General features: G+C 42.9%; 1 protein-coding gene across 1 annotated transcript in view; it reads left to right on the plus strand.

The window, feature by feature from the left end:
* The window catches only part of AMIGO1 (adhesion molecule with Ig like domain 1), a 35,097-nt gene extending 20,362 nt beyond the window's left edge, over positions 1 to 14,735 (plus strand). The window contains exon 2 of the mRNA XM_040337644.1: positions 12,529 to 14,735. Within this exon, the coding sequence (XP_040193578.1) occupies positions 12,812 to 14,326 (1,515 nt within the window). The 5' untranslated portion in view covers positions 12,529 to 12,811 and the 3' untranslated portion in view covers positions 14,327 to 14,735. The remainder of the gene's footprint in view (positions 1 to 12,528) is intronic.
* Positions 14,736 to 16,250: the final 1,515 nt, after the last annotated feature.

The raw sequence follows: 16,250 nt of genomic DNA on the forward strand, positions 1-16,250 counted from the left end.
TATTTCACTGAGCAAGAACATTCCAGTGCCATCTTATACCACAGTGAAAATTTTGATGAAGGTAGTGTCATTTACTGCAAACCTTGCCGTTGAAAAGCTGCAATGGATAGAAAGAGATGCCAGAGCTTGCTATTGTCTACTATAACACTACTTGTTATGATGGAATTAGTTTAAAATTAGAGTTTACGGAGCCTAGGTTTTTGGTTGTTGCTGTATTGTTGTTCTCGGCGCATCGAGGCCTACGGGTAACTGACTGCGTTTTGTACCATTTTGTACTTTTAAGAATTTTAATAAATAAATAAATAAATAGTGTGATCTGGCCATTGACCAGTTTTTTTTTTTTACTAACAATTATTGTACAAACATGCATGTTTGCACTGGGTGAACATACCTGAAGAGTTGGGGCCCATTTACACATGACCAGTATTTTTCTTCAGCACACCAGTCTCAGCTAGGACACACAGAAAGCAATTATTTTCTGTGTGTCATATTCACACAGAAATGCAGACCAGAGCTGCCCAGAGCAGAGATTCTGCATTTTATCTCAATGCACAGGATCGCATGTCTCTGTACAGCAGCACAACACACCACGCTGCTGTACAGTGACACGAACGAAGTGCCACTTACGAAACCAGCCATATCACTACCCAACCTAATGCAGGAGTTTGACAACTATGGGCAAGTCTCCCGTGGGCGATCGGTATAGGAATTCCACTGCCCCAACTCACATGCCCCCGAGCTAGCTTCAATCTAAAATGATCTGACACGGCCTTAAAGGAACACTAAAGGTTTATTTTTTTATTAGATCAATTGATTGCTGTAAGCTAGAGCATTTAAATATCACTTACCTCGTTTTTCCTTTTGACCTCCAAAATACAGTAATCCAGGTTTGAAAATGCCATTTCCTGTCTCTCCTCTTCTTGCTTTTCATCAGCATCTGAGCCGTTTTGCATGGTGGAAAGCAGAATGTGCTCACCCCCTCCCTATGACTACAGCTCTGCGTGAAGATGCTCTCTTATCCCTCACAGGCATGGAGGCTAAGCCTAATGGGAACTGTAGTTCCCATTAGCCCGTGATGTAGCAAGAATGAATGCGCACCGCAAACCAGGAAGTCAGTGAGAATAATGATTCAGGAGTGACGGAGGTGAATTAAACAGCTCGATTTCAACAGGTATCAAACTAGTTATAATGCAAAACATTACTTTTTATTTTATCAGCTACTGTCAGACTTTAATTTAAGAGGAAAATATTTTTGTCTTTACAACCCCTTTAACCTCCTTGGCTGAATGATTCTTTCAGATTTTAGGTGCTGAAAGCAGTACCATTATTTTACATGGAAATTTGGTGTTTTATATTGTAGGCCTGTAATTCTTAAGAATAACTCACTTAAATCTGTCCAAACAAGAGTCTAGTAGACATCCCGGGTATGATAAAGTTTGAAACACAAAATCATAAATTATAATATAATAAATAACTATAAATAATTATATACAAGAGTGCTTCCGTCATATACCGCTTCCTATCAGTCTGGATATAGATATTAGATATTCCAGCTGCTCACAAGCACACAACGAGACAAGACATGTTTGTCTGTTGAACATGGAGTGTTTAATATAACCAAGAATACAACCTTATACATCGGGGATCGAAAGTTTGGGCCCCCCAGGTAAAAATTTGTATTAATGTGCATAACAAAGCCAAGGAAAGATGGAAAAATCTCCAAAAGGCATCAAATTACAGATTAGACATTCTTATAATATGTCAAAAAAAGTAAGGCCCCATACACACGATAGAATCCATCCGCTGAAAAATCCCAGCGAATGGGTTTCAGCGGATAGATCCTATGGTGTGTACACTCCAGCGGATCTTTTATCCCCTGGGATGGATTCCAGCAGATCGAATATTTGCTGACATGCTAAACAAATCTATCCGCTGGAATCCATCCCAACGGATGGATCCGCTGGTCTGTATAGACTCACCGGATCCATCCGTCCGAAAGGGATCCCCCGCATGCGTCGTAATGATTCGACGCATGCGTGGAATTCCTTATATGACAGCGTCGCGCACGTCGCCGCGTCATAATCGCGGCGACGGCGCGACACGTCATCGCCAGAGGATTTCGGCGCAGATTTCAATGCGATGGTGAGTACACTCCATCGCATAGAAATCCGCGCAAATCCTCGAGAGGATTTATCCGCGGAAACGGTCCGCTGGACCGTATTCGCGGATAAATCCTCTCGTGTGTATGGGGCCTTAGATTTTATTTCCATCATTTACACTTTCAAAATTACAGAAAACCAAAAAATGGTGTCTGCAAAAGTTTGGGCACCCTGCAGAATTTATAGCATGCACTGCCCCTTTGCAAAGCTGAGACCTGCCAGTGTCATGGATTGTTCTTAATCATCGTCTGGGAAGACCAGGTGATGTCAATGTCAAAGGTTTTAAATGCCCAGACTCATCTGACATTGCCCCAACAATCAGCACCATGGGTTCTTCTAAGCAGTTGTCTAGAAAACTGAAACTGAAAATAGTTGACGCTCACAAAGCTGAAGAAGGCTATAAGAAGATAGCAAAGCGTTTTCAGATGTCAATATCCTCTGTTCGGAATGTAATTAACCACTTAAGCCCCAGACCATTTTGCAGCTAAATGCCCAGGCCAGGTTTTGCGATTCGGCACTGTGTCGCTTTAACAGACAATTGCGTGGTCGTGCGACGTGGCTCCCAAACAAAATTGGCGTCCTTTTTTCCCCACAAATAGAGCTTTCTTTTGGTGGTATTTGATCACCTCTGCGGTTTTTATTTTTTGCGCTATAAACAAAAATAGAGCGACAATTTTGAAAAAAAATGCAATATTTTTTACTTTTTGCTATAATATATATCCCCCAAAAACATATATAACATTTTTTTTCCTCAGTTTAGGCCGATACGTATTCTTCTACCTATTTTTGGTAAAAAAAATTGCAATAAGCGTTTATCGATTGGTTTGCGCAAAATTTATAGCGTTTACAAAATAGGGGATAGTTTTATTGCATTTTTATAAAAAAAAATTTTTTTACTACTATTGGCGGCGATCAGCGATTTTTTTCGTGACTGCGACATTATGGCGGACAATTTTGACACATTTTTGGGACCATTGTCATTTTCACAGCAAAAAATGCATTTAAATTGCATTGTTTATTGTGAAAATGACAGTTGCAGTTTTGGAGTTAACCACAAGGGGCGCTGTAGGAGTTAGGGTTCACCTAGTGTGTGTTTACAACTGTAGGGGGGTGTGGCTGTAGGACTGACGTCATCGATCGAGTTTCCCTTATAAAAAGGATCACTCGATCGATACGCCGCCACAGTGAAGCATGGGGAAGCCGTGTTTACATACGGCTCTCCCCGTTCTTCAGCTCCGGGGAGCGATCACGACGGAGCGGCTATAAATAAATAGCCGCGCCGTCGTCCCGGATCGCTCCCCGAGGGAATCCGCCCGCCGCACGCAGCGGGGGGGGGGTTCCGATCGGACCCCCCACCCGCTAGAAGGCAGGGACGTATATATACGCCCATCTGCCTGTCCGTGCCATTTTGCGGACGTATATAGTCGTGCGGCATGCGTTAAGGGGTTAAGAAATGGCAGTGATCAGAAACAGTGGAAGTTAAAGCAAGATCTGGAAGACCAAGAAAAATATCAGACAGAACAGCTCGCAGGATTGTGAGAAAAGCAATTCAAAACCCACGTTTGGGGATCCCTCCAGAAAGATCTGGCAGACACTGGAGTTGTGGTACACTATTCCACTTTAAAGAGATACTTGTACAAATATGGTCTTCATGGAAGAGTCATCAGAAGAAAACCTCTTTTACGTCCTCACCACAAAAACGGTGGTTGTGGGGGTTTGCGGGCAGGGGGCTTATCAGAATCTGGAAGACGCCTTTAACAAAGGGGACCCCCAGATCCTGCCCCCCCATGTGAATTGGTAATGGGGTACATTGTACCCCTACCATTTCACGAAGGAAGTGTAAATAGTTGTAAAAAACACACACACACACACACACACACACACACACCGTAGAAAAAAGTCCTTTATTAATAAAAAAATTAAATAAAAAAAATCCAGCGGTGGTAATCTACTCGGTCCCAGCTCCCTGCTCCAACGTTGTCTGTATCCAGCGACGGGTGATCTCCTCTCTGGTCCAGCGATGAGAAGATCGTCCGGGATCCAGAGCAGCATCGCCGGCCGCCTCTCTCCGCCGGACACAGCCCGGCGAATGACGCGGCTGGAGCTTTGACATTTCTTATATTTGTGAGGCGGGGCCACCGTCACGTGACCTCGTCCCCCTCTGACGCACCCTCTGCTACGTCACTGGGGAAGTCCAGGCTTCCCCCATTGCGTCACAGGGGGCGGGGTCACGCGACGGTGGCACCGCCTCACAAATATAAGAAATGTCAAAGCTCCAGCCGCGTCATTCGCCGGGCTGTGTCTGCCGGAGAGAGGAGGCCGGCGATGCTGCTCTACACTTACACTCCATTATGCCTGCTCCTACTTAGCATTTTAGACATTCAAATATATGCATAAATAGCTATATAACAAAAATACAAGTAAGTACGCACACACATTGCATTGTACTACAGGTGGTTTTCTGGACAATTCCTGGCCCCTGGCGGCTCCTGTCATCTTTTCCTACCGCATCGGTATAACCAGCAGCAGCCAATGCTTCTCCCCAGTCTGTGGCCAAGGTGAGGAGTCAGACGTTCCTTGCACGGACATCACTCCAGTATCCTGCTTCCCACCACATCCCCTCTCTCATTGTTTGTAAGTGTAATATTTTATTGTTTTTCATTATTAAATCTTTCCCACTGCACTATGAGAAGTGCGCTATCCATCGCCGGACTCCTCTCTCCGCCGGACACAGCTCGGTGAATGACGCGGCTGGAGCTTTGACATTTCTTATATTTGTGAGGCGGGGCCACCGTCACATGACCCCACCCCCTCTGACGCAATGGGGGAAGCCTGGACTTCCCCAGTGACGTAGCAGACGGTGCGTCAGAGGGGACGAGGTCACGTGACGGTGGCCCCACCTCACAAATATAAGAAATGTCAAAGCTCCAGCCGCGTCATTCGCCGGGCTGTGTCCGGCGGAGAGAGGAGGCCGGCGATGCTGCTCTGGATCCCGGACAATCTTCTCATCGCTGGAACGGAGAGGAGATCACCCGTCGCTGGATACAGACAACGTTGGAGCAGGGAGCTGGGACCGAGTAGATTACCTTTTTTTTTATTATTAATAAAGGACTTTTTTCTACGGTGTGTGTGTGTGTGTGTGTTTTTTTACAACTATTTACACTTCCTTTGTGAAATGGTAGGGGTACAATGTACCCCATTACCAATTCACATGGGGGGGCGGGATCTGGAGGTCCCCTTTGTTAAAGGGGTCTTCCAGATTCTGATAAGCCCCCTGCCCGCAGACCCCAACAACCACCGGGCAAGGGTGTGGGGCATGTGGCCTGGTACGGTTCAGGAGAGGGGGGGCCCCACTCTGTCCCCCCCCTCTTTTATGCGGCCGGCCAGGTTAGCGTGCTCGGATAAGGGGTCTGGTGTGGATTTTTGGGGGAACTCCACGCCATTTTTTTTTAAATTTGGCGTGGAGTTCCCATTAAAAAAAGCGTGAAGCCTGAAGGGTCTGGAATGGATATTTGGGGGGAATCCGACGTCATTTTTTTTTAAATTGACGGCGGGGTTCCCCTTAATATTCATACCAGACCTGAAGGGCCTGGTAATTGAATTCAGGGGGACCCCCACGCTTTTTTTTTTATTTTATGAATGAATTCTCTCTGAATTGCCGGAGCCAACAATTCATTATAGTCCGGTTTTAAATGACTTTTTTCCTTTCAGAAATTACACTTTGTACATTGACAGTTCTAAGTACGGGAAATATGCGATATTTCACATGCTAACTTTACACCCCCCCCCCCCCAGGTACTAAATTTAAAGTAATATTTCACTTTTATTGTTTCACTTTTAGCATTATTAAATTCACTGCTCCCGAAAAAACGTTAGTTTTTAAAACTTTTTTTTGCATTGATACATGTCCCCTGGGACAGGACCCAGGTCCCCAAACACTTTTTAGGGCAATAACTTGCATATAAGCCTTTAAAATTAGCACTTTAGATTTTCAAATGTTCGAGTCCCATAGACTTTAACGGGGTTCTAAAGTTCACACGAACATTTGGTGTGTTCGCAAGTTCTGGTGCGAACCGAACAGGGGGGTGTTCGGCTCATCCCTTGTCCCCAGGCATACAGCTCACAAAGAGCACAGTTCCCTCAAATGCCAAGGCCCATGATCGCAAGGCAAGAGGCTAGCATTCAGTCCCCTCTAAAAGCCTCTGTCCCAGGTGAGTCTGTCACACCTCTCAACCACACAGGACAACCACAGGGATATGTGGACTTGCCACGGTTCCCCACGTGGAAATTTGTTTGGGGGTACTGCTGCACCGGCTTTAGCTATGTGGTAATGTCTAGCTTAGACGGGACTGTATTATACACCTTTGGTGCTGGTGTTGGATTATTCCTGTATATATACCTCACCGATGTGGATGTTATGTTATTTTTGATTATGATACTTTTGTTACTGTGGTCCACGTGGACCAGTTTCCCTGACATACATGAAAAAGAAAATCAGGGAAGGTGTTGCTCTACCTCATCTTTTGTTATACTTCCATGCGGCGCTGCTGCTTCGGATAATTGATTGGTACCATGGCAAATTCACTAAACTTTGGACCCTCTTAGAAAACAACCTGATATCCCCCGATCTTATGTCTCTGTTGTGGACAGACTCTACACACAGACCTTCTAATGATCTATTGCTCCTTTGGACTTATGCTACACTATATCTGGGACAAATACCTCACCAGAGGCTTACTGTCCTCAAGACCTACCCCCTTCACCCTGCTTTTTGGAATCGCATCTTTCCCTCTGACTTTTACTAGTTCCAAATTCCTCTCATGGTAGAAAATCTGATGCTCCTGTTCTGAGCCATAAGCTTTAAGACATGAAAACCAGTCCCCAGCTTCACCACCATTCCTTTCAAAATGGGAACAGGCGTTGAATGTATCCCCTGATTAGGGATTAGCCGAATACCCCTCGGTTTGGTTCGCATCCAGAACATGTGAACAGACCAAAAGTTCACGCGAACATTCGTACACGGTTAAAGTCTATGGGACTCGAACGTGAGAAATCAAAAGTGCTAATTTTAAAGGCTAATATGCAAGTTATTGTCCTAAAAAGTGTTTGGGAACCCGGGTCCACAGGGAACATGTATCAATGCAAAAAAAAAGTTTTAAAATCTGCATTTTTTTCGGGAGCAGTGATTTTAATAATGCTTAACGTGAAACAATAAAAGTGAAATATTCCTTTAAATTTCATACCTATGCCTGTAAAGTAGCGCATGTTTCCCGTGCTTAGAACTGTCCCTGCACAAAACGTAATTTGTTATGGAAAAAAGGTAATTTAAAACTACTCGCGGCTATTCATGAATTGCTGGGTCCAAATGAAAAAAAAAAAAAAGGCGTGGGGTTCCCCAAAAATCCATACCAAACCCTTATCTGAGCATTCAACCTGGTAGGCCGCAGGAAAAGAGGGTAGACGAGAGAGTGCCCCCCTCCTGAACCATACCAGGCCACATGCTTCAACATGGGGAGGATGTTTTGGGGGTCTGTGACCCCTAAAGCACCTTGTCCCCATGTTGATGGGGACAAGGGCCTCATCCCCACAACCCTTGCCTGGTGGTTGTGGGGGTCTGCGTGCAGGGGGCTTATTGGAATTTGGAAGCACCCTTTAACAAAGTGGACCCCCAGATTCCGGTCCCCCCTATGTGAATTGATAACGGGTACATTGTACACCTATCATTTCACACAAAAATTGTCAAATTGTTAACCACAAAGACACAGTTTTAGAAGTCCTAAAAAATAAAAAAAGATTCCAGCGATGTAATCTATTTTCAATCTCCACTCCAGTGATGGAATACATTCTCGGTATCCAGCGATGGGTGATCTCCACTCAACAGCGATGATATCCAGCAAGGAACACGCACACGATCCTGACTCCACCGGAGACACCCTGGGAATGACGCGGCGCTAGCCTGACCGCTCTTATGTAGCTGAGGGCGGGGCCACCCGTCACGTGACCCTGTGCCTGTCTGATGCAAGGGGAAACGATGGGCTTTACCATTGACGTGGATGGGTGGTTTCCATTGCATCAGAGGGGGCGGGGTCACCCATCCACATCACTGGGAAAGCCCAGCGTTTCCCCTTGCGTCAGAGGGAGGCGTGGTCCCGTGACAGGTGGCACCACCCTCAGCTACATTGCGTGCCAGGTTGCGTGCTCAGATAAGGGTCTGGTATGGATTTTTGGGGGAACTCCACGCCATTTTTTTTCATTTGGTGTGGGGTACCCCTTAAAATTCATACCAGACTTGAAGGGTCTGGTATGGATTTTGAGGGGGACCCCCTACGCAATTTTTTTTTCATTTTGGTTCCCTGCACAAAATGTCATTTTTGAAGGAAAAAAATCCATTTAAAATTACTTGTGGCTATTAATGAATTGTCGGGTTCCAGCAATACAGATAAAAGTAATTGGAAAAAAAATGTAATATCCATACCAGACCCAAATGGCCTGGTAATGGACTGGGGGGAGACCCCTGCCGTTTTTTTTCAATGACCTTTCTCTGTATTGCGGGGACCTGGCAATTCATGAATAGTAGTACTTTTAAATTACTTAAAAAATGACATTTTGTGCAGAGACAGTTCTAAACACGGGAAACATGCACTACTTTACAGGCATACCCCCAGGTACGAAAAATAAAAGGAATATTTCACTTTTTTAGTGTTTCACTTTAGGCATTATTGAAATCACTACTCCCGAAAAAATGTTAGTTTTTAAAACTTTTTTTGCATTGATACATGTCCCCTGGGGCAGGACCCAGGTCCCCAAACACTTTTTAGGACAATAATTTGCATATTAACCTCTAAAATTAGCATTTTAGAATTCTCCCGTAGACTTTTACAGGGTGTTCCGCAGCTTTTCGGATTTGCCGCGAACACCCCAAATTGTTCGCCGAACAGCCAATGTTCGAGTCAAACTCATGTTTCGACTTGAACTCGAAGCTCATCCCTACCCCTGATGATATGGAGTGGGGCAAAACACTAGCACTTTCCTTCAAACTGTCTATCTCATCTCATGCCCAAGAACGGAATAACTGAATTGTGTCTAGATGATATCACTGCATTACTATCCTGCATAAAATTGATCCAACCATACAAAATACATGCTGGAGATGTTTACAGGCCTCAGGCACCATGTTGCCTATATGGAGCACATGCCCGCACATTATCCCTTTTTGGAATAAATACTGCAACTATATGTCAAGCTTGTTGGGGACAAATTCCTGAATGAACCTCGTATAACCATACTTTCTATGTTGCTAGGCTCCTATAAATAAATCAAGAAAAGCTCAATTCAACATTTTTTTATGGCTGCCCGCTCTATTATCGCTAAGTTTTGGCGCCAACCGACTGTTAATTGTTGGATTGGGGAATTATTGTATGTCTGCAGGCTATTTCAACCTTGTACAAACAAGACTGAACTGACTATACTTGAGGGAAGAATTGACTATGTTGCTGATCAGTTATTCTTGTACCTTTTTTATGCCTAGTGAACACAATGAGAAAATCGGACGGAAAATACTGCCTTTGAAGCCATCATACGATAATCAGTATTTTAGTACACCGCTTTCGAGAGGGGATCAAGGCAGTTTATTTGAAATTATCTAAAGAGACAAGCATGAAAATAGTTTTCGTACGATACCAGAACAAACTATTTTCGTTTAATCAGTACAGTATTTGTCTGAAAATAATTGAGTGACCACAACCACGCATGCTCGGAAACTAAAGAATATATTATAATACATTACATCACATCACTTCCCAAAGTTGTATACTGTAGTACGGAAATTTTTGTAACTTTAGTAATTTACAATATGAGACTAGCATGCAAAAGACAAAACAAAAAAAAAAAGAATTATTTGTCCGATATTCTCATTGTTTGTACGAAGCTTTAGATGTGGTTGGCACAGAGAATATCTGCAGTCTTCTTACCTTTTCTATATATTTTTTTTTATTATTTTCTTTTAGCCCTTAGGCCCCGTACTCACGACCAAACATGTCTGCTGAAACTGGTCCGCAGACCAGTTTCAGCAGACATGTTTGGCTGTGTGTAGGCCCGAGCGGACCATTTTCGGGCGGATCGGACAGGTTTCCAGCGGACAACTGTTTCCTGGACTTGCTTTAAAAACTGGAAACCTGTCCCCCCGACATGTACGGTCGTCTGTACAGACCTACCGTACATGTCCGGCCGCCCGCCATCCCTCGCATGCGTGGAAGCATTTTAAAGGCAGGCCGCCCACGTTGCCGCGTCATTGTCGCGGCGACACCGCGGACACGCCCCGCGTATTGTTTATGCGCGGACCTCTGTTCGATGGTGTGTACAGCCATCGAACAGAAGTCCCCGGGCAGACATGTCCGTTGAAAACGGTCCGCGGACCGGTTTCATAGGACATGTCTGCTCGTGAGTACTCGGCCTTACACTACCAGGGCAAACACACTAGAGAATAGAATAGTGGTAGTTCCAATTTTTTATTTCACGCGATATTAGCACAACGGTCTACGAAACACAAAATCTCAGTAAACAATATACTAAGTTAATCTAAGGGCACAAATGGAATGCTTTACCTAATTATTGGGTAAAATATAAAAGATGAGGTTGCACCAAGTAAAATGCATACCCAACATTCCAAGCCTTAAAATTGCTCTCGCTCCCTTCTACCCAGAAGCAACCGCCATGCTCATTCTGGGTCTGCCAATGGGCACACAGAGCAGGGAAACATGGTGGGAGCAGCCATTACCAGGGTGTATGGAAGCGATCTGGGGGCTGCAGCACTGCTGGATCACTTTCATCTGATGACTTGTCAGATACACACACTCCTGGAAGCTGTGTGTGTAAATCCCCCATTTTGACTGACGTACATGAAAGGGTTTACCAAATTTGTAATTTATTATTTCATTTTTCTGTTATTTCAGAGCATCTTGTTTCCACCATATCTTAGCTAGATTATTTTTTAACTGATTCCAACTAGTTTACAAATGGGAAAAAAATTATGTTTTAAATGTAGACATCTTTAGTTTTTTTTTCTTACTACTCCAGACTGTTCCTGTAATGATACAGTGGAATTGCTCTTTCTTATTTTTTTTATAAAATATCCTACTTTTCCCAAATCCTTGACTTTTTTCAATGCTGTAGGGTTCCTTTTCTGCGGTCAGCCCTCCATGGTAACACTATCTTGTTATTTATTTCAGAACTGCATGGTGTTTTATATTTAAAAACACCACAGCAATGCTGCTTTGACACTTTTAGACCACCCCACCTGCCTAAGATGGTGTAGGTAGTTAAGTGCAAAATTCTGCTTTTAGTGGTAGCAGGTAACTTACTGTACCTGGTGAACTGGTAAAATAGTACATTTGTCCCCCTATCCTTTCACCACAGTGAAATATAACAAAAAATATATATACACACAGGGCCAAGCCCATCCTGTCACATTTATTGACAAATTAAAAAGAAAGAGCTAAATACAGTTAATAGAAGTTTCCATATTCCTGTTTTGATTCCAAGTCTCCCATTCAATCAAAACCTTTACAATGAAATTTTGGGGAAGGGACATGTCACCACATATAGGATCCTGGGATGCTTCCGTGGTCCATTTAATATAATATCACTCTTTGATGACCTAAATCAACAGCTATGGTTTCTTCTAAACAAATGACGCAATTAACCAGTTAGTGCCTGGGAACATTGCTTAACTACACATATGGGAGCATTGCTTCCATAAATTTAACCCATTATGGGGACTTTGGGATGTGCATATTTTTTTTTTAAGATGAATCAGAGAGGTATCTTGATTTGAAATAAAGATTTTTTTTTTTAATTGACACTGTTTTGTTTATTCTAACACTGTGTTAAATGTGGTTATAAAATTGGACCATTTAACAGGTTCGCCATAGAAGAATAGGTATGTTTTTAATACCCCAAACAAATATAACTTGTAAGGGCACTAAACTAATCTGTTTAGTGCCCTTAGGAATATGCTGGTTGGGATGAACAGATCATAAACGTCTATCTGCCATAGTGTTTTCCTACAGTCCTGTACAATCTGGTTGGTTGCTGTGGACATTTGCCCCTTTGTATTATCCTAGAAAGTCAAAGTTGTTTATATTGACTTCTTGTCAAATATAATGTTGTGTTTGAACTTAAACTATGTACTGGGACACAGGAATGTATAGAACGCTTATTAAGCAAACAATTGTTTGGTATTAGTTGATGTAATGTAATTTATGAAATAGAAAATTCAATATTAGGACTCAAAATGTCTAAATTCAAAAAATTGCAATACAACCCTGTCATGTCTGATATACTCAGCACTTGTTTTTTTCTTTCCCTACAGAAATTGTTTTTCCTAAATCAGTAGCTTTTAATCTGTTCTGCAGATTAGCTTTTGGACCCTAAAGTGAACCGATGGAAGTTTATAAGGAAGTACAGATGTCGATTTTGGATCATGGGCTAATTCAGACATTTCTATAAAACACAACAACATTACAACATCGGTTAAGGACATCTAATGATGTATAATATTGCTTTACTGCCCTGTACCAGTGAATGCCTGGCACCTGTAGTATGGTACAATGCAGCCAAATTAACTGTTTGCTACGTGTGACCGATCTCTCACTATGAGGCTGCCCTGTGTCTTCTGGCCACAACTGTTCTGGGCCTTCAGTCTGTGTTTTTTAGAAACAGTAACAAAATCAGAAGCATCTCCACTTAACTGCCAGGAAACTTGTGTCTGTGCCAGTGATGTTATCAGTTGCTCTAAGAAGGAACTGGGAGTGGTTCCGAGTGGTTTACCAAAGTATATAGCAATGTTAGACCTCAGTCACAACAACCTGATGAGAATACGGGCTGAATGGACCACATATCCACTAAAAACACTTCACACGTTATTACTGTCACATAATCATTTAACCTTTGTATCCCCTGAAGCTTTTCTTCAGACCCCCAACCTCCGTCATTTGGACATATCCTGTAATAAACTGCGCACACTTGAGGAGAATGCATTTAGTGCTCTGGAAAACCTGGAAGTACTTCTTCTCTATAAAAATAAATTAGTAGATATTGATCGCAGTGCATTTGATGAACTGAACCATTTACAAAAGTTATACCTGAGCCATAATTCAATGCAACGCTTCCCTCTAGAACTGGTGAAAGATGGAGAGAAATTGCCAGAGCTTACATTACTTGATCTCTCCTTCAATCACATGAAAGTTCTCCCAGTAAAACAGCTTCGGGCGCTACCTGCTTGGCTGAGTAACAGGCTATATCTACATGGAAATCAACTGACCTGCAACTGTGAATTATATGAACTTTTCTGGCACTGGCATGTACGTCAGTTGGCATCCACCATAGATTTCAGAGAAGAATTACAGTGTTATCCACCTGCCCAGCCACGGACTGTCTCAGTAAATGTGTTTTCCCTCAATGACGGTATGAACTGCAGTGTTGTAAGAGAGACTGGAATGGAGGCACATCTTGAGGAGACAGTCACCTTAAACTGTGACACCAAACAAAGAGGTGTAAACCTAATTTGGGTTACTCCTGGGAATGAATGGATACAAAAACATGTTGATGGGACAGAGGGAAATCGTACCATACATGTGCTTGGGAATGGCAGTCTTCAAATAAAACGGATCCGTTTGGAAGACAAAGGGACATATACTTGCTATGCTCAAGGTGAAGTTCTGAATGAGACTCTGTATGTCACACTCACTGTATTCAACTTTACACAGCATGTCCACCAGGATACACTAAATACAGCATATACCACTTTAGTGGGATGTGTGGCTAGTGTTATTCTAGTGCTGATTTACTTATACATGACACCATGTCGCTGCTGGTGTCGGCCAGGTGATAGGGGACAAGGAGAGGACAGGGATAGCATCCGCTCCTCGAGCCTCAGTGCCACCCCCAACCATGAGACTACTAGTGACAAGGCAGCTCTCAGTCGTCATGTGGCTTTTCTGGATCCCCCTGGAGATCTGCAAGGTCAGAATGGTAAACTAAAACCAAATGGTTCACAAGAAGCTCCTGGAATAAAAGGCCACCAGCTACAGCAATCATCACCACACCGGAAGCTGTCAGATCCAGGATCTATCAGTTCAGTATTCTCTGACACTCCAATTGTGGTGTGACAAAGGTGTTTCAAAAGTAAGCTTGCAAACCGTTCATTTCAAACAACCTTACCATCCCTTACTAAAAGTCTCCTGTCCTGCATGTGCATGTCAGGTTGTTGTTCAAATCCAATTAGAGGGAGCAGAATTAAGAAGTTGGATGTTAAACTTATGAGAATAATCATACATCAGTGTGAGGAAAATAAATATATATGCATAGAAAATTAATATTAAAAGAGTAGAGAGGGTTTTGAAATCATCACAGAATCATCTGCTTTTGGTAAGCACGTTTTAGTTTACAAATGCAAAGATGCAACCATGATTTTCCTGGAGATGCAGCCATTGTAATAGCAACCTAAAATTTAAATTGGATTTACAGTGCCTTGAAAAAGTATTCATACCCCTTGAAATTTTCCACATTTTATTATGTTACAACCAAAAAGGTAAACGTATTTTATTGGGATTTTATGTGATAGACCGACAAAGTGACACATAATTGTGGAGTGGAAGGAAAATGATAAATGGTTTTGAAAATGTTTTACAAATAAATATTTGAAAAGTGTGGCATGTATTTGTATTCAGCCCCCCCCCCCCCTGAGTCAATACTTTGTAGAACCACTTTTTGCTGCAATTACAGCTGCAAGTCTTTTTGGGTATGTCTCTACCAGCTTTGCACATCTAAAAATGTAAATGTTGGCCCATTCTTATTTGTGCAATAGCTCAAGCTCTGTCATATTGCATAGAGAGCATATGTGAACAGCAATTTTCAAGTCTTGCCACTGATTCTTAATTGAATTTAGGTCTGGACTGGGCCATTCTAACACATGAATATGCTTTGATCCAAACCATTCCATTGTAACTCTGGCTGTAGGTTTAGGGTCGTTGTCCTGCTGGAAGGTAAACCTCCGCCACAGTGTCAAGCCTTTTGCAGACTCTTAAGCCCCGTACACATGACCGGTTTTCCCGTTGGAGAAACTCAGATGAGAGCTTTTCGTCGGGAATCCCGACCATGTGTATGCTCCATCTGACTTTTTCCCACAGGAAAACTGACCGAAAAAAAAGAGAGCAGGATCTCTTTTTTCCCATCAGGAAAAAATCCTATCGGGAAAACTGTTCATCTGTATGCAATTTCAACGCGCAAAAAAACACGCATGCTAAGAATCAAGTCGATGCATGCTCGGAAGCATTGAACTTTTATTTTTCTTGGCTCGTCGTAGTGTTGTACGTCACCACGTTTTTGACTGTCGGAATTTGGTGTGACCGTGTGTACCAAAGACAAGCTTGAGCGGAATACCGACGGGAAAACCATCGTTTTTTTTTCTCGACTGGAAAACCGGTCATCTGTATGGGGCATAACAGGTTTTCTTCAAAGATTGCCCTGTATTTGACGCCATCCATCTTCCCACCAACTATCCTGTCCCTGCTGAAGAAAAGCATCCACACAATATGATGTTGCAACCACCATGTTTCATGTGTGTTTGTGTGCAGTGTTTTCTGCCACACAGCATTTTGCTTTTAGGTCAAGAAGTTCACTTTTGGTCTCATCTGATCAGAGTACCTTCTATCGTATGTTTGCTGTGACCTCCACATGGCTTCTCACAAACTGCAAACAGGACTTCTTATGGCTTTCTTCTTGCCACTCTTCCATAAAGGCTAGATTTGTGGAGTGCATGACTAACAGTTGTCCTGTGGACAGATTCTCCCATCTGAGCTGTGGATCTCTGCAGTTCCTCCAGAGTTACCATGGGCCTCTTGGCTGCTTCTCTGATTAATGTTCTTGCCTGGCCTGTCAGTTTAGGTGGACCACCATGTCTTGGTAGGTTTGCAGTTGTGCCATACTCTTTCCATTTTCGGATGATAGATTGGACAGTACTCCGTGAGATGTTCAAAGCTTAGAATATTTTTGTATAACCTAACCCTGCTTTAAACTTCCCCACAACTTTAT

Source organism: Rana temporaria, chromosome 2 (genome assembly GCF_905171775.1).
Source record: "Rana temporaria chromosome 2, aRanTem1.1, whole genome shotgun sequence".
Taxonomy (NCBI): Eukaryota; Metazoa; Chordata; class Amphibia; order Anura; family Ranidae; genus Rana; species Rana temporaria.